This window comes from Blennius ocellaris, assembly GCF_963422515.1.
Source record: "Blennius ocellaris genome assembly, chromosome: 15".
Lineage (NCBI taxonomy): Eukaryota > Metazoa > Chordata > Actinopteri > Blenniiformes > Blenniidae > Blennius > Blennius ocellaris.
Window position 1 is genome coordinate 3333500 of NC_137664.1, and position 20011 is coordinate 3353510.

General features: G+C 42.8%; 1 protein-coding gene across 1 annotated transcript in view; it reads right to left on the bottom strand.

Moving 5' to 3' along the window:
* Window positions 1–19301, bottom strand: part of LOC308140523 (uncharacterized protein) — a 57074-nt gene extending 37773 nt beyond the window's left edge. Inside the window, exons 1-2 of the mRNA XM_080510340.1 lie at window positions 19011–19301; window positions 16345–16416 (exon numbers count right to left, since the gene is read on the bottom strand). Of these exons, the coding sequence (XP_080366466.1) occupies window positions 16345–16416; window positions 19011–19115 (177 nt within the window). The 5' untranslated portion in view covers window positions 19116–19301. The remainder of the gene's footprint in view (window positions 1–16344; window positions 16417–19010) is intronic.
* Between the last annotated feature and the right edge of the window lie 710 nt (window positions 19302–20011).

Below are 20011 nucleotides of genomic sequence, written 5' to 3' on the forward strand. Positions count from 1 at the left end.
AGGAGGTCGACGCAGCGGCCGATGCCTCTGACCGACGCAGTCGTCAAGCAAAGCAGCAGTCTAATAGGATTACTGGGACCGACGCTGTCAGATCACGGGCTTCAAAATCCCCTCAAGCACCGACTGCAAACAATGCTGATCACCCCTAAACTGTACAAACAGTCATTTCAAGGTTTACAGGACTAAACTCTGACCCCCGGCCAGTTTAACGAGCGGCGACAAGCTTGTTATTGAAAGTTACACAGGAGTCAAGTCAACATTTAAGTGGCTTGACAGTCATACAATAATGTCTTATATTTATTTGAATTACAGCCTCTTTAAAGAAAACAACTTCAAATGGGCTGTTTAGTGTGAAATTCAACCAAAAAAAGGATTGGAAGTCAGACTTACAATGCCTTATTTTGTCATCTTAATGATATAAAAATTGTTTAATAAAGAATAAGAATGTAATTATAGAGAATAAACAATCCAAACAAGGGAATTGACTTGCATCAGGCAAAGCTATGGAACCATTCCTTTGTTTGCACAGTTTAGTTTCACGAGTTGTGCGAAATTATATAAAAAATAAATACCAATCCGAATTTAATGAATTGCAATTATTCACACAGTTTGTCAACTAGTAATGAACACACAAAATGACACATTTAATACACATATATAATTTATGCAGAATCCACTGACCTAACTTGGGAGTGGCTTGACTTCTGTTGTAACTGCTGTATAAATTCAGTTAAAAACAGTTGAAAGGTTATTTAATAATGTCTTCTCTATTTTCACTTGTTCTTTTGCATCATTTCCTGCAGGATGCAACAACAGTGGCAAAGTGGCAAAAAGCAAAGCAGAAAAAGTTCAATGCAATCAAACTGCCTGTTTTTCACCTTGAAATTATAAAAAATGCATCTAAATTAATAATTTGGCCGTGTTGTTTTGTACTTTGACTTGTCATTGAGCCGCCAGTCGAGTGAGAATCGTCACTTCTCTTCCGCCTCTGGGAAAACAAAAGGCGGGCGCCGCGGCAGACAAAGGCAGCGATGATAAAGTAGGTGATGAACCATTAATAAAACAGTGGCAGGTTGGAGGTCAACGCTTTAGCCACATGCTCACCCTGTTTTTTTCGGGGGTGGGGGGGGGGGGGGGGGGGGCGAGGGGAGTGAATCAGGGGCGCCATCTGTGCGACTTGCATGCAAACGTGCCCCGACAAAAAACAAAAAAAAAAGCCCCTTGAAAAGAGGCTTTAAGTAAGTGTGTGTGTGTGTGTGTGTGTGTGTGTGTGTGTGTGTGTGTGTGTGTGTGTGTGTGTGTGTGTGTGTCTGTGAGAGAGGGATCTCACAAAGCTCAAACAAGGAGTGGCTTAAATCTGTATGTCTGGCAGGAGTGAGACAGGTCGTCATGCAGCCTCGCGACACACCGGCACCGATTTGTCTGACAGACAGAAGGTCGGGCAAAAGTGTGCCGCCGCCGCACGGCGCCGACTGATGACGGTCAACTCCTGCTGCTGCGTTCCTGCCCTTTCCCCACCGCTTCCTTCCACACATCAAACGACACGCGCGACCAGCCCTGCAGTGAAACAACCACAGAGGCAAGAGATCGGACCTGGACTTCTGTGTCCCCCCCCCCGGAGGACCGTGGGACCCTCCATTAGTTAAAACACCGCAAGCAGATTCGAAGCCATCAAATACACTCATTCGGAATCGAACACTCTCTGTGGTGACGAGCGGCAGAGAGCCCCATCCGGGGCGGAAGGCTTGGGCCTTGTTCACACTGCAATTCTGATTTTTTTTTTTCACTGACAAGTGACTCGTATCCCGTCTGGTTTGTCAGATTTTTTTTTTTCCCACACCAGACCCAGGCCCTCGTTCGTATGTGGTGCCAATTCTGAGATTGTTCCGCATGCGAAGGCTTCGCCATTGACGTGTGACCGACGTCACGGAGAAGCGCCGGAGGAAGCAGCTCCGACAAAATGTTAAAAAGTCGTACTCTTTTTTTCCCCCCCTCATTCTCATTTGAAAGTGGAGCCTCATGCGCTGACTAGCGTTGCCAGATATGACGGTATCCCCCAATTGTGGAGCAAAACTCTCTTTATTTTGTGCATTTGTGTGTTTATGGCACTTTTTTTTTTTTTTTAAATCACACTTCTAATAGTTTTACAGTTTTATCACGATTTCTACACAGGCTGAGAGCTATTGAGGCGTGACGGTTGCGTTTGAAATGATGAAATGAGATCAGGCTCCGCCCACACTGCAGGAGCCTGATTTCCCCAAGAGGAGCTGCAGCAGAGGGGCAGTGCCACAGGTTGAGCTGTGACGTCTCCAATGTTTTCCTCCGGCAAGCAGAAGTTTACCTTCCGCTCCCGTGAATCGCTGTTTATGTCGTTTAAATGAGGCGTGTTGTTATCACTCGCACTGAAAACAACCCTGGTTCAAGTCCAGGCTTGTCACTCGTCTCCTCTGCTAATATGGAAAAAGACCCCCCCCCCTTTGAGAACTATGATGACATTTAATAATCAATTTAAAAAAAAAAAAACACTTAAAACAAATTTAATTGCGACTAAAAAGAATAAGGAATTCAATGTTTTAGTTCAAATAGAAAATTAATTAGAACAAGATAACACAGAAAACTAAAGCAAGATTTAAAAAGACATATTTAAATATAAATACCAGATTATCACAGAATGTCAAAAAACCCATTTTACATTTTTTGTAAATAGAATAATATTGAAAGTTGAACTTCATCCATAAAAAAAAACAACTGGATAACTTAAAAACCATATGATGTGTTTGAGTCTTGCACAGGGTTCATCTGCATTGATCTTGTTAATTGAGTTCAAATGAAATGTTGAATTTGAAAAAATTCTCAATGTTGGAACTGATTTCCCGAGACGGTGACCTGTCCAGACTTTTAGACACACTTTTAGGTTTTCAACTATTTTCAGACAATGTCTGTCAATAGCTGTTTTAAATTAAAAGTTATTGAGTGGAAAATTCATTCATCCTGTAGTGTTTCTTGAGGAAACACAGCAGAATTCCAAAGCTGCAACATTCAGTGGTATTGAGAAAAATATGCACATATACACTGATGAGCCTATACATTATGACCACAGACAGGCAGTGAATAACACGGGTTGTCTTTTTAACAGAGCACCGGCTTTCTGGCGGAATGAGGAAGGAGGAAAAACAGGCAAGTATGAATATGTTTTGTTTTTTTCCTGGACAGAATTGATGTATAAAAACCACATAACCTTGTAACTTGATGTTTGGCTTGTTTTTAAACAGAAGACAGCCGAGTAAAACTTTTGAAATGTAGAGGCCTGAACTGCTGGGACGATCACCGCCGGGATAATGAAACCAGGATGAGTCTGACAACTTGCTGCACTTGTCTGATGTACCTGAAGAAAAAGGTGATTTCAACATGAGATAAACAGCAAAGAGGCTCGGGGCTCATCAAAACACCCGCAAACACAGTAAAAAGTGAGAAACCAGATCTCGTCAGAAGGCAAAGATTAAACTGAAATCCAGCAGGGATGGAACTATTCAAAGGAAAACATGAAAAAAAGCTCAGGAAGTTCCAAAAATATGCAAATGCCTCTAGTGCATATGATGAGACGGCTGATGGGCCCGTCTCCTCCCTCATGATTCATTCAGTTCCTCTGCCCTGATGAGTTGATGGGAGATAACAATGAAGCGGCAAACGTTCACTGCAGATCACAAAATTAACAAACCAAAAAAAACATAAGTGAATCAAACAAGATTGAAAACCGTTTATCCGTCACTTCGCAGAGCGATGATCGTTGCGCCGCCAAACAGATGAAGGCGAAGGGCAGCGACATGTTTCTGGATCAAATCTGCACCGAATCCACCACGGAGAGACGTACGCACTGGATGAGCGTATGGGTTTAGTTTGTTTTAGAAACATGGAGCTATGTCAACGAGCGAATCTGGCGAGACGAGATAAAACCTGCTATTGGCCACTTTGAACTCACTTCACCATCCAAACTGAAATATGAACCAATTCTGAACAAAATGATGCCCTAAAACCACTTTGAAAAAAAAATCTCAGTCATTCAGGACATGTTGCCTTTGCGTGCACATAAAAGTACCATGAAGGGCCGCGACAGAAGAATCTCGGATAAGAAGTGTCTTTCATATAGGCAGCGATTGTTCCAGTAGAAGTTCAGCTCTAATTGCAGTAAATCAATTAATAATATTTTATCAGGAACAAAAAGCCAAAGGTTCAGAATAGATGATGCCTTTTGGATGAGGTGAGGTCAAGGGAGGTCGCCACCAGTTGTCAGTTGTAATTACACTCTAATTACTCTATTTTGTGCGGGGGGGGGTAAATCAAAGTCCACTGCACACACGTGGAATTATTATATTTAAATGTATGTATGGATAGAAATTTGAGACAAAAACTCCAGCTATAATGTTCATTCTATGTTGAATTCTAGGCATCCTTTTTTTTTTTTGTGTTTTTTTAAATCTTCCATCTTTGCCGTCAAATTTTTACCCAATCGGGAGCACATATACAAAAAAAGCACATCAAAACGTGAGGAAAAATGTGGTAATCGTATACGTATGTGAAAAAGTTCCCAGTCTTTACTTGATCTCGTCTCTGCATTTCAGCGACATTTTCAACAGTCCATCATCGCAGGGAAAATCGCAAAGAAAAACGATTCACGCTCCGATGGCAAGCAATGGAATGTTTAATTCACCATAATACTTCGTTTTAGGCAGCGAGCCGTCCAGCAGTCATTTGGACGTTCATTTCCCGGAAAAGATGGCCGAAAAACTAAAATTAGCGGCTCAAAGTCTCTAAAACAGGCCATCACTACTTCTCACCGTATAATTTTACCTAAAATTTTGCCAAAATATAGCAAATTATCAGCTCGAGAAGACAACGCACGACTGACTTCCAGTTTGTGCTACGCCCAGTAACGAGCAACGTGATTGGTCAACTCGCACCATGTGGCAAATGACGTTTTGAAAGGCGGCCTCTGATTGGTTCGTAGTTCTATGAGTCACACAGATGCGTTCAAATGCATTTGAAGGAATTCGAGCGAATTTTCTTTCCGCGGATTTATATCTGCCATGTCATGTTACTGTGACGCGGCAGTGCGAGCCACTAGCACACTGTGCCTCCGCTGCTCTAATTCCATACGTGGAAACATGATATATATATATATTTTTTTTTTCAACATTAAAGACTCTCAAGTGGTGCCGAGCGCTCGGCAGGAAGCTTCAAAAGTACACTGGAGATAACTGGTTAATGGAGGTTTTGACATCGGGGATGTCAGCAGCGATTTAACGTCGACTTACAGCTTTTAAAACCTCCGACTGCTTCCTGCGTGTTTCAACCAACACAGACCTGAGACAGTGGGGGGGTGCGGTGGGTGCGGTGGGTGTAGGGGGGGGGGGGGGGGGCAGAGAGCAAAGGTAGATACGATGAAAGAGAGACGCGACGGCGTTACAAGAAGAGAATCAGAGTGCGGGTAAGTCGAACGATAGGACTGGGAAAAGGAGACCTTGAGGCTCTCTATGTGGCATGCTGGAAGAAGATGAGAGGAGTGAGATGAATGCTAGTGCGCACACACACACACACACACACACACAAATGCACACACAAATGCACACAATTCTAAATCACATTTAGAAGTAGGGCAGCCTCTCTGCCAGCTCGGGAGCCTGCAGCACTTTCCTCAATCATTATCCAACAAGCGATACCATAATACAATAGGCCCCGGTTCATCTGCCTACTCATGCTGAGAGAGAGAAAGAGAAAGAGAGAGAGAGAGAGAGAGAGAGAGAGAGAGAGAGAGAGAGAGAGAGAAAGAAAGAAAAGCTCCGGGGCAGGAAGACGCAACTTACAAACCTGACACATGTTTATTTTTAAGTCATGTGAAGAACGACGCATGTCTGGTGAAATGTGGGGCTTAATGTGCAAACATGAATCAAAGCATGACCTGAGCAATAAATAAAATAGAATAAAATAAAATAAATATATGCAATTCCTTCATATGTACTGGGATAATCGGTAAGTTCATCCCTGGCTGAACTCCGATGACGAGTTGAGGAAGACGCGCCTCAGCGGGAGAAAACTGTCGCCAAAGCGACTTTTGAGGATCAGCCTGACGAAATGTGTTCGGTTCAGAGCTCGGGGGATAATAATGGCGAGAATGAAAGTGAGAGCGCAGCAGTGTCATTCATCACGCTGGAAACTAAAGCAGTCGGACAAACGCGGCGGATTTGTCAGGTCGGTGGGGTCAACTGGACCACATTCTTTTTGAGCCCTAAATTCAAGGTGGGGGGGGGCAAAAACAAAGAAAAGGAAAGAGCGGAAGAGACAAATTACAACCGTTACAAACATCAATGGAAGGAATTCTATTTCATCAAGTTGAGTCACATAACGTCACTCGCTTTCTGCCGACTCAAGCGTGAGGGAAAAGTTTAATTTACAAAAAAAAAAAAAAAAAAAAGTGAAGTTACCTAATTAGAATGATACTCTAATTCATCAACACCCTAATGGCCACAAACAAGAAATAAAAAAAAGGCTAAAAACAACATAATTTGCACAAACGGCACCATTTGCAAAGTGTTGCTGGTGAGAACCGCAACGGAAAAGCAGTTTTGGAAAACAAATCTCAACACTAAAAGACAATCACACAATGAAGTGTAAGCATTTTAAATTTAAATAATATAATAATACTTCAGTGGCAAAGTCTTTTGAACTATTGTAACAATGGCCAATAATGTGGTAACCATCTAATGATGTAATAGCTTGGGTATTTTAGCCACTAATGTGGTAAATTTAACCACTACACCAATTTTTGTTAACAAAACTGCACAAAACCTGCAAAAACAAAGAATGTTGATTTTCCAGAAATGCCTTGTTTAATATTATAAACAATCTTAACTGTAATTATTGGGTTTTCAAAGTTTCTTCTTAATGCTACTTCAATGATGTGATAACTTATTAGATGAGTGGAAACTGTTACAATGGCTCAATACTGATGACTTAAGTCATTTCGGAATGTGTTTTTATTCCATTATTGCAGGGGGGGGGGGCAGGTCTTATAGACCAGTGTTTTTCAACCACTGTGCCGCGGCACACTGGTGTTTCCGCGAGATCTAGTCAGGTGCGCCGTGGGAAATTATCCAATTTCACATTTTTTTCCTAAAAAACATTTGCTCTCACAGCCGACAGTGTGTTGCAGAGTAATCATGTATAAATACTCTTCGCCAAAAGATGGCAGCACAAAACTTTGCCAGTGAAATCGAAACTGAAAGACGTCAGTCTGGTTAATCTCCACCTCCTGTTACCATCTTGTATCAAAGTACTGTGTCAGTAACAGTGATGGAGAAGTTTTTGAAAAGGAAGAATGTGAACCAGGATCTCAGCTCTTCATCCATCAGGTCCAGGTTTCACACTGAGGGAGTCAAAATTAAAAAAAGAAATTGGGAAATACTTTTTTTCTGTATTTATGTGATTCCTGTTGACAAAGCATTGATGTGAATGACTTTATATTGTTAATATAGGCTACAGAGTTTCACATTTTAACATTTTTGGGTGGTGGTGGTGTGACTCCAGATTTTTCCAAAGAAAAAAGTGTGCCTTGGCTCGAAAAAGGTTGAAAAACACTGTTATAAACGACGGAGGCGGACTATGGACGTGTCGAGGTGAACGGTTGGCGGCAGAAGCTCCCCGGCAGGCTTCAACTTAAATCTAATATTGAGTCTCCAAATATAAAATTACAGCCTGCAGTTACTCGGATTTGCATGCAGACTAGAAACAGGCGACACCCGAGACTCACTAATTGGTTGATTTCATTTCCTTGGCGTGCCTTGGATGTCGACATTACCATTGAAATCGTAGCCGGTCGAGTGTTTATTCATTAACGCTGCACTTTTTTTTTTTTTTTTCATTTTGCGGATAAACACACGGCTCCTGAAAACCTTAAATAACTACCGGAGCCGGAACTATGAGTGCTTTAAATACCGACACTTTCTCGTGACAGCGGCTCACGAGCCAGAAATACACGCACGTCGACATGCGTTGGGGCTTTTGCCGCTCCTGGTTTGTTGACTCTGGGTCGTGTTTGCACAGGAGATTAGCTGCAGCAGGTTGGCGGCGGCGTTCAGGATGTTCTTGTCATGTGCTCACCGAAACTTTTACCGTGAAGAACGCACAACTGCAGTGGGAAGCTTGAACGTCTGGGCATTTTCAAATATACTCAGCAAAGACATGTATTACTTTTAACTTTGGGCATCATTATGCTTATATGAAAAGTTAGGATTGGTTGAGGAAGTTCCCGTTATTGAGATTCATATCATATCGATCCATGGTGCACTTAACTTTCAATTTTATGCAAATAAAATATATATAGAGACTTCTGGGGCGGCTTTGATTCAAGCCCTATTTAAATGACATTTCAAGTGGAAACGCATCGTTTTTGTAACGTGGTTTGACACAACTAAAGTAGTGAAAACGCCTTTTTTCCAATAATTGGGATGAGAATTCATATCACTTATTGTAAAAAATAAGAACCCATTTGTTTACTGAATTCACCTGCTCATTTGGTGTGTATGTGTTGTGTTGTAGTTGCAGATTTATGTGACGATTACCCCACATATTGTTGTGCGCTAAGAGACTTTTCACACCTCAAAGCAACGGAAAGCTTAAACTTTAATGAAACAGATGTGATTTTTGTCAACTATTTGTTGTATAATAAATAAATAAACAAATAAATAAAATAACATTTAATTTAATTAAAAAACATAACATAACATAACATAACATAGCATAGCATAGCATAGCACAGCACAGCACAGCACAGCACAGCACAGCACAGCACAGCACAGCACAACACAACACAACACAACACAACACAACACAAAACAAAACAAAATAAAATAAAATTAGTTTGCCTATAGACTCATTGATTGAAAGGCTGGGTGCAAAAAAATAAAAAGTTTGACAAAAACACAGAAACTGACCCGGCTGGACGTGCCGAAGCTGCCCAGTGAAAATTGGTCAGAGACAGTCTAGGAACAAAATGTGCCCCCGGGCTCTGCGGCACAACGGAGTTTATAGCTTTAGTGATGTTTTCCCAGGGGGGAGGGAGCTTGTGTTAGCTGAACGAGAGAGAGAGAGAGAGAGAGAGAGAGAGAGAGAGAGAGACAGAGAGACACCGGACTGACGGCGCTGCCTCGGGGCCCATCATGAAAGACAGAAACTCGTGTGTTTGCGTGTGCGTGCGACACGATGCCGGTAGTGGAGCCGGTGTCCACTCACCACCTGTCTGTCCATCCATGTGAGCGAAGACCGGCTGTCCCCTCAGCACATCCACAGCCCACGCACCGGCGGTAAAGTAAAAGGACGAGGCAGAAAATTCACAGCGACAAAAAGTCAGAACATTACTAAGTGTTACATAACTTTTGGTGCGTGATTGTTTTTTTTTAATTTCCTCCGCATGACTGCAAAATTATCCGATTGTGTGTTTGACGATCACAACTGCATTAATACAGAAACTTTGTGCAATCAAGCATAAATATAATTTTGGAATAGAGAAAAGGAGTTTCTTTGTCCTTCGAGGATTTTAAATCATAGACGCAATGGTGTTTTTTTTTATATACTTATACTTAATATACTTTCACTTGTTTTACCTCACTCGTTCGAAACAAACATCTCGAGGGATCAATAAATGATGTTTGTTGAAACGGTAAAAGAGGAGATAAAAAAACAGCTTTGGTCACACGACAACTTGCTTTGTGTTTTTAAGGTCGATTCACAGAAGAGCGCTGCTCGGAGCCACTGAAAACTTTTTGAAAACGACTTCCAAGGTGGAATTTTTTTGAAAATGTGTGTGTTGTTTCATTCTAAAAAAAACACAAAAAAAAACCAAATCCACTAGTGGCCAAACATGAAAACTACATTGTTTTTTTCCGCTGTTTTCGTGGAGACGTATTTATTTAAAACGTAAACGTAACGTCATGTAAATTGAGACCTAAACCAAGTGCCGTTGGTTGAAAGTTGAATATTAAACGGGACACGATTTTGTAAATCATTCTGGAGCCAAAGTGAATCGGGACCGCCGTTCTCTCCGGGTTTAGATAAACAAAGGCGAACTTCTTCCTTTCAAAGCTGCGATCACGTCTAATCCACTACACATATAGGTCACTTATCTATGCTCTTGTACATCTGCCATTAAGCTACGAGCATGAACACAAAGTGAAAACAATGGCCTCCGCCGTTGTGGGTCATGCCTCCCTAAATACAGCGTAACACACACAACTGCCCCCACTGTGCCAAAGATCTGCAACCCCCCCCCACCCACCCCCTGGAGTTAAGCTGCACCCTCCTTTCTTCTATGAATATCTAGGACGTGCAGTAATTGTTATGGAAATATCATAATATTTACGGCCTGTTGGGCTCTGGATCGCGTTCGGTTGGACATATTGTTTGATCGCCGTGGGTTTCAGTGCAGCCTGGGATTCTCCTGCAGGTCTAAACTGCTCTCCCGTTCACACTCATGCATAGTCATAAGCGGTGTTTATCGCTCATCTGGGCTTGTTTTGTGTGTGTGCGTTCCGCAAGCCTTCGGGCACGGATAAACATTTGTCGTGGGCAGCTGCCAAAATACGACCATTTATTATTAATGTAGGAAGGACAAGAACTGAAAGCAGGACATCCCGCTTGTCCCCCAGTCGAGGGCGATTGTTTTGTTTTTTTGGACGCTGTCGAATAGATCCGGACACCTGCCACAGTGACGCACAAATGGCCGACGGTTGGGGGGATGAATGCGCGGGCTGGTTAAGAAACACGACCACGTGCTTTCGCGGTGGCTGGCGCCCTGGTGGCATTTGAAGATTTGGCAGTTCTTTCTGCCAATTGTTGACAAAATCTCTGAGAAGCTGCAAGATGCAAAGCCCATTTTTATCAGCCAATATTTACTTCTTTTCAGGTTGTTGTTTTTTTTATATAATCATTACATAAAGTGCCAACGCTGTGTCAAGTCTGAAGCATGGACAAAAGAGCAGAAAAGTCTGGTATTGTGTGTCTGGTGGATTTCTGTTAAATACTTGTTGGTTTAAAAAAAAAACCAAAAAAACCTCTGCATGTATGGAAAAGAACATGCACCTGTGGGATGAGATAATTCTGCAGAATCTTCTCTACCGATGCCAAATATCTTTTCCGGGCATTGCGGTCGACTCTCAGTTGATATAGACAAAAAAAAAAACAAAAAAAAAAACTCGAGTTGAGTAGAAATTTCTGCCGTGACAGGTCGGGAGTGACTGTCGCACCGCCGCATCTCCCTCGACAGCCAAACATCTGCTTCTGACTGAGTCATGACAGTCGAGTAAGCTCTCCGAAGAGCGGCTCGGGGATCTGAAACGGTAACTACCCCTGCCCCCCCCCCCCCCCCCCCCCAAAAAAAAAAAACTAAATTTAAAAAATGCGATGTGTCCCTGTCGCCGGCGTGGCAGACGATGCTCTGCCCAGGAGATGCTCCAGACAGGGAGGGAGAGAGAGAGAGAGAGAGAGAGAGAGAGAGAGAGAGAGAGAGAGAGAGAGAACCAAAGAAAGGTGTGGAAATCTGAGGAAGCTGGATCCTGACGGACATCTGAGGGAAGCTTAAAATCCCATTAGAGCTGATCAAAATTCAAAGGGAAGCATGCATAGCTTGCCCTCAGCCTAAAATCTATTCCTGTCAGCACTGAGTAGATAGCCAGAGATGGGCTAAATCGAGACGGTCTATTTTGGTTAGAGTGAGGGGATGGAAAGAAAACAGCAGGAGGAGAGAGAGGAGGGAGAGAGGGAGGGAGAGAGGGAGGGAGAGAGGGAGGGAGAGAGGGAGGGGGGGAGGTGGGGATAGTGATAGAAACATAGGGTCGGGGAGGAGAATAGCCTTCAACTTGAGAGACGGCGGCCTCCCGGAGACGGCACATGTCCCGGGTACATTCCAGGACATACGCACGTCCCTTTTGTGAGGCGGCGAGGCGTGGAAGACGCCCCATCTCTCCGTGCGGACGCGGCGACACCGGCCTTTTGTTGTGCGGCCTCGTTAATCGATGGTGGAGGTCGACTGGGTGCGAAAGGTCTTACTACTACGAAGGCACGGGGGCTCGCGCGCGCGCGCACACACACACACACACACACACACACACACACACACACACACACACACACACACACACACACACACACACACACACACACACACACACACACACACACACACACACACACACACACACACACACACACACACACACACACACACACACAGATTTGCCAACCGGTCTTTCTATGCCACTGGTCAAACTGAATGAAAAGATTTCTTAAAAACCAACACAGTAGGTCCAGTGAGCCATAATGGGAGAGTGTCACGCACACGCACGCACACACACACAGACACACGCACACACACACACACACACAGTGAAGAAAAAAAAAAAAGCCCACCCTGAAAGGATCGGCGGGATACAAAACTGCGTCTTTTCACTCCCTCGCAGCGGAGCAGCAGGTGCTGCAGAGTTGGTAAACCCGGCTGAAGGCCGGACAGAACGAGCACAGCTCCCCTGCCAGACTCGCCGTTTATTCAGGAGATGATCCCCCTCCCCTCTCTCTCTCTCTCTCTCTCTCTCTCTCTCTCTCCCCCTCCGACTCTGCTCGTCTCATGTTTGCCCCTGTTTTTCTCACATCGACTGAGACTAAAGAGATTAGCCGGGGGAGTTTGAAAACGACTGCGGCTCTGCCAGCCACCCCTCGCTTCCATCCCGGGACTTCCTCCCAAAGTCTTCATTCCTCACTCTTCTTTAATCACGCTCAACTCCGCCATCGCAGTCCCTCGGTTTGAATTAAACGGGAGGCCTCTGCTTGTGTGAAAAGAGACGGAAGGAGGAGGCGAGGGGTGGGGGGGGTCAGGAAGGCCCGGTCAACATTCCGGCCAAACAAAGCTAATTACATCGCACTTGGCAAAACGGGCCTAAACGTGCACGCCTGGCACGAACCGCCCGAGTGTTTGCATTCAGGCACCGCGGCTGGTCGCAGGAATGCAGTACGTGTTTGAAAGCTGCACAAGCAGCGGATGAACTGGGGGTTTTTTTTTTTTACGAGACAGACTTCACGTTGACGTCACTCTCCAAGATAGCTCAATTGATTTGTCTTTTCCACCCCCCCCAAAAAAAAGCAATATCAGTTTCATCACAATATATATTCAAAATCAAAGATAAGCATTTTCATATGAAGAGATATTTCAGTAATACACTTTTTTTTTTTTTTGCATAAAATGAAAAACGGAAGACGCTTTCTACTTTTTTCTGTGCCGATATATATTATTTAGCATCTCAGCTGGATTTATATCTATATCAGATGTCTAAAAACAACTGTGGCATTATTATTCCAATCTATTTAAGTGGAATTTGTCCAAATTAAGGGCGCATAGCAAACTAACTTTATCAAACACCATTTGTTCTAGCTTGTCGCCACTGGTGGAAACATGCTGGAGGTTTATGGGAGATTCTGTGAGATTTACTCTAATCTAAGAGATACTGCCATTGCATTTCCACTGCTGCCTCTTTGCACGTGAACCTCCATCTTTGCTTGTGTGTGCAGGAGCACAAGCACAATAAATTACAGCAGAAATCTTGAAAAGCTGCATGTGAACCAACATCAGTTAATGTCTACTCTATGGTGGGACTTCCTTCATCTATTTTCCTTATCTCTGACCAAAACCAAACAGATCCTTCTCCACGGCCACCTGGAGGCACTGATAAATAACTTTAAAGCGACTGAACCTGACATTTCATTTCTTCTTCTTATTATTATTATTATGCACTTTCTCCTCGTGCCTACAGTGACCACTTCCCGGCTAAATCCATACGTTTCTGGGGCTTTAAAAGCTCCAGAGACGAGAAGAAACAGTAAAGACTAAGCCATAAGTCATCCGCCGGTCAGTGTAATATCTCTGGTGTATAAATAGCAATATCTCTTCACTGTCAGCAGGGATTACTTGAAGCACATCTGACAAATTAATAAATCAGATGGGGTTTTTTTTCATAGACTGACCCTTTCTATCCACCATACTCCCATGTTTACATTCACAACAGGAGATTGAACCCGGAAGCATTATGCTTTATTCATTGCCCATTCACAAACACAATCCCTCCATACAATAGGCTTAGAGTTGCTCCATTAATAGACAAAGTCATTTATTATTAAGGCAAAGCTTTCTTGGGCTTGTGCATGTAGACAATATGCGAACAAGCATTAGGGAGAAAGGCTGTGAAGGAGCTTGGAAATCAAGACTTGACTTTACTGTAAAAACAAGCAAATCTAAGATATTTATTCCACATGACTGATGTCTTGTTTCTTTTCTTTTTTTTCCGTGGCGCAATCAAAGTCAGCGTGTGCTCCTGTTTCACGCTGAAAAGCCTCCGCCTGTGGCGCATCACCCCGGTGATCATGTTTACTTTACAAACAACCGTATTGATTCGCCGGTGTTGGGAACTGCAGGAAAATAGCAGACGTCTGCACACTCGCACAGACGACAATTCAGTTTTGTCTCCGTTCTTTACACCTACTTTTGAAGATCTGTTCAGTCTCTTTCTCACTGGAAGGATTCCTCTAATTTCTCACACACACACGCAAACCCCCATCTTTTACACTCCGGCAGCCTAAAACAAACTAAAAGTCTGAAAAAATAAAAAAAACATGGAAGGATTTCCCCAAATGGCTTTAAAAAAAAAAAAAAAAAAAAAAAGTTGAAATATTTTGCATTTTTCAGAGCACACTATAGCTTTTTAGTCGCTCAGAAAACAGAAGAAGAAAGAAATCACACAATTCTTTGCCGCATATTTACTCAGCCAGGGCTAAAAGCCTTGTCGTGTTTGAACTGAGCGAGTCGACTGAGTCACACTTAGATTACAGAACCGCCCCGGCTGTGTGATTCAGCTCTGTGGTAGCTTCTTCAAGAAACCGCCGGCCCCCGAAGGCAAGGAGAAGAGATAAAAACTGCTTACATGATACCCACAGTATCACTGATGTAGCAGTTTGGAAGGAAGAAGAAGAAGAAGAAGAAGAAGAAAAAAAAAACAAGCTATGATTAATATGACATGATAGTGTGAAAAAGTCAACAGGGAGTGGAGAAGGCGAGGAGAACATTAGCGAAACATAAATCTTGTGACGATTAAAAAAAAAAAAAAAAAAAAAGGGCTGATTTGACAAATGCTAATAAACTATTAGCTCAGCAGTACCTGGAAATTATAAGCCACAGGCTGAGTTTAATCAAAGGCGGCTACAACCACACATACACACACACACATATGCAGATACAACACACACAGTGCGTACTTGAACTCACACACACACACACAAAAAAATTGAAATATATATGTATATACACATATATACATATATTTATACGGATCAGAGCAATCTCCTACAAAATGTAACAAACTTCACCTCCCGCGCTTCTTTGCAAGATCTGAAGTCACGAAGTGTCACTGAATGCGTCACGACAAGAATTCATCCGACAGCTGCACACTCTTTGTCCACGATGTTTATAAAAGGATTTTAGAGAAAGATTCTGTCCCTGGTTCCCGAACATTCATGTGTGTTTTTGTGTGAAGACGTGTTTTTTTTCCTACATTGTGGGTACCCAAGACTAATTCAACACACATCTATACGGACCAGTTTGAAACAACGCAGTTCTCAAAGCATAAGTGATTCCATTCTGAGGTCACGACATGTTTAACTACGGTTAGCTTTCAGGTTGTGAAGTAATAATTAAGGTTCGCATAAAGCTGCAGGATATGAATTAAAAGTCAAGTGCAATGTCCCCGGAAGGCTCGAAAGCTCAACCGTGGCGGTGAAAACACAACGTGCGCATGACTGCTGTTGGGGTATTACGGCGATTCGGAGATCGGGTTGAGTTAAGGTAAGAAATAGTGACGGCTGAGGTTTGAAATGAATCGGCAAGAAAGGAGTGTATTCATGCATGTAGGCGTGTGCAGATGTGTTTCACCTTCACTGCGGGGGGCCTCAAATTCTAAACACGTGCATTTTATGAACAACTGTTACGTTTATGTGCAACCTCTTACAGGGAAAGGTTCTCGTTCGGGGTAAGGTGGTATTGATACGTATTCCGCGAGAACTGAATGAAAGCCAATTGCAATGCAGACAAAGTGCAATTCTGCACATGGACTTAAGTGACACGAGGGACAAACACTGATGGAAACTGAGGCTTGCGTGTGCAAAGCTGATACATTTTCAGGATAAGATTTAATTTGAGGTGAAGGTTGGTGTAAGGTCAGTAGACAAGTAGTTGATTGAGCGTGTTTCTAGTCTTACCCGGATTCTCCTCATGGCTGCTACGATCTCCATCCGACTGTTGGGCCTGGACACATCGAGACTCCCCACATACTGCAGTAACCAGCCATGCACACACATACACACACACACACACACACACACACACACACACACACACACACACACACACACACACACACACACACACACACACACACACACACACACACACACACACACACACACACACACACACACACACACACACACACACACACACACACACACACACACACACACACACACGAAAAGCATCAGAGTCAGGTATCATCCCATGACAGAGTAGCAACTCAATTAAATTTGCATAATCACAAAGACAAACCCAGTGACATTAACTATTGATGCATACTTCCCTCCTATACATTCATTTAACACGAGGCCTATTTAAACTACACAAAACCAAACATCAGGCACCAGAGTCGACTTAAGTACCTCAATAAACTGCAGAAATCTTTTTTAAGAAATCACTTCAACTTTTGTAAGCTGCATAGAAATACACCCCGCCAGCAAGACAGCGTGAAGCATCGGCACCTTGAGCAGATTTTCACTTCAGGATGCAGGTATTTAGGACAGAAAAGTGTGTAACGTGCAGCAAACAGGACAAACCCATGCCTTATTAATGAGCTCTTTGCCTCTTGCATATATTTATGTACGTGGACGTGTAATTAAGGATGCTCCTGAGATCCAGCTTCCTTTGATGCTACTTTTCATTTTGATTACGGCAAATGTTCTGAAGGCACACAATTAGAAATACTGGCTTTATTTTGTTGTTTACTTAGTTGGAATTGGATTTGTTTTGTAAATCCCCATCTCATGCAGGTTCAGGTATGGATTTAGCGATTGAATTCCTTGTTTTGAAAATCACTGTCTATGTGTCTGAGTTACTATATGTGGCAGCTGTAGCTCACTTACATTTTTACTCTACTTGAGGTTTTATTTTCCTTTTTAAATTATTATATGAAAGAAAACTGGACGACCACACTATAAAAAAAAGAGGCAACTGTATGCCATGAATTTATTACAGGACAGTGTGGAATGAAGAGATGTGCACTCAGCTTAACAAGCTTTAAGATAAAAGCCAGAAACACACTTGTGTTGGAACTTTGGACCCAGTTACACTCCTTTGTTTTCACTCTTTTTACTGCTGAGCTTTGGTTTCACTTCAGCACAAAAAGGTGCCTCTTGGGAAACCACGTGTCAATATTGAGAAAGCATTAAACACAACGTTTTGGAACAGATCTGCCCATTAAAAAGTTCTCTATTTGTAACAGTGACTTAAATACACCACCAAAAATATGCATACAGAACTTATTCATCTTTTTTTCAGCAACTGCTTCGTCAATATGCTGAACGTTTGCTGTTTTCAGTCTTACTATGTAAGAATTTGTTGATCGTTTTAACTAAACTAGGTTTAAAACTGTTATTTTAGCACAACGAACTCTTTGAAAAACAGATAAGTGCGTGGGGAAAACGTTTTCTAACTGTAGTTTTTCTATATTTTGACTTTTTGACAGAAGAAGCCCGATAAAAAAAACAAACAAACTTGAAGTTAAAAAACAAAACAACTATTTCACTAAAACATACAATTGTAGGATCTAATTTATCATCAGTGTAAATATAGATGCATGTACATCTACTAAAATGTAAACAAATTCAGTTACGACCATCTGCAGACTATATATGAAGACTTGACTGGCATGTGTCACAAATTAAAAGCTTCCAAGTCAGGGGAAGCCAAACATAAGGCCCGAGGGGCCAAAAATAGACCGCGAGTGGCTGTCATCTATTACCGACAAGCAAATTGTAAAAATTTGCACGAAAACATGAATTTTTTAAACGGAATTCTTACACAACACCGAGACTTGAGCTGCGATATCGGCGATGCTGCTGTGACAGATAGCAAAGTTGCTCTGGCCTGAAAGCCGCGCTGTCACAGTGCGTTTGTAAAAACATGCATCATGTATTGTGCTATAAGAGAAGTTTTTGGGGTTTTTTTTTTTAAGGGGGGGAGGGGTCACTGTATTTTGCACCAGAAGTTTTCATTAAATTTGCTTTAATGTTGAGACTGTAGTTGTAATTGTTCAGTTTTTGCAACAAAAAAAAATTAAGAAATTGTCTTCAAATATACTCACAACAAAAACTTTTAAGTGATCATGGCAATAATTTCCCACTCAACATGAAATCTGCCTGAATTCAAATGAGTTTCTGATCTGATCAACACTAATGGTTTTTACTTTAAATCTTTACTTGATGATTCCTAGAAAATAATCTAATAAAATTCTGCACCTAAAAAAAAATAAATCAGGTCTCCAAAGCACTGCCAGGTTGTTTCCACTAAAAATGAATAATTCAGTGGCTTGACAAAAAAAACCAAAAAAAAAAAAAAACCGTGAAAACAGCCCGGAGCTTCTTAAAATGGACCAGAGAGGTTCTGGAGCAGCAGAGGCTCTAAAAAAAAAACAAAAAACAAAAAACACATGTGTGCAGCTCAGCCGCCATGCCTTCAAACTTCACGACTGATCCCAGCTGAGGTCCAGTGCACCTGCCACTCCGAGGAATAACAACAACAACGCAAACAAAAAACAAAGAGAGGGGTTTTTTGTGTGTGTGTGAGTGTGTGTGAGTGTGTGTGTGCGTTTTCTCACCTTGGCTTGGAAGCAGATCCCGTGCTGATACGCCTCCTCGTTGTGCAGCGGCAGCCTGGAGTCCGCCACATCGTCCACCAGGTTGTACCTGTTCCTGGCGGGCATCGCGGTATTATTCAACAACAACAACAACAACAATAACAACAACTGCGAACAACGCGAGCTACAGCCTCCATGCGTGCGCACGGCGGCGGCAGCGGCGCGCCTCCTCAGCTGTGCGGCTGCTCGCGCTGGAAACGCGCTCCATTGTGACGCTCCGGAGGTCCCGTCCTCGAGAAGGACGCAGCCACTGCACCGTGTGCGCAACCCCCCCTCCCTTTTCCCTTCCTGTCTTGATTTGTTCAATTAAAAAAAAAAAAAAAAAAAAAAGTAAGGATTTCCTTCCGCACACGCTCTTTGTAAGAGGAAGAATTAAAAAAAAAATGTTATTTTCCGGGAGCCACAAGGAGGGAAATCCTGCTTTCCTTCTTTCTTTTCTTTTCTTTCTTTCTTTCAGGTGACGTGCTTTGCTTTGCTCTCTGGGTCCGTTTGATTCCCGTCCTGTTGGTGGCAACCTTGCTCCCCAACCGTCTCTCTCTCTCTCTCTCTCTCTCTCTCTCTCTCTACAAAGCACAAAGCAGGTCCCTCATTGGAGCGAAGTTCCCAAGCATGATGCAACCCGGAGCTGGGAGGAGAGCCAGCAAACAAGTGAACACCCCCCCCCCCCCCCCCCTCTCTCTCTCTCTCCCACCCTCCCCCCCAAGGAGGTGATACACTCCTTTTTCCTGGGAACTGAAGGTGGATCAACTGTTCTGCAACAAGAAAGGACATTAGCATCAAGAGTAAATCTTCTTTCTGCAGAGAAATAGACTGCAATCAGTCTTAAAGGTTGATGCCCCCGCAAAAAATGCATTTCAGGTTAATTAGTTATTTTAAATGTCCTTTAATTCTCGTTTCAGCTGCACGTTGTTGTGGTTTGCACTCCAGCCACAACAAAAGCAATGTCCTTGGGTCAAAGTCTT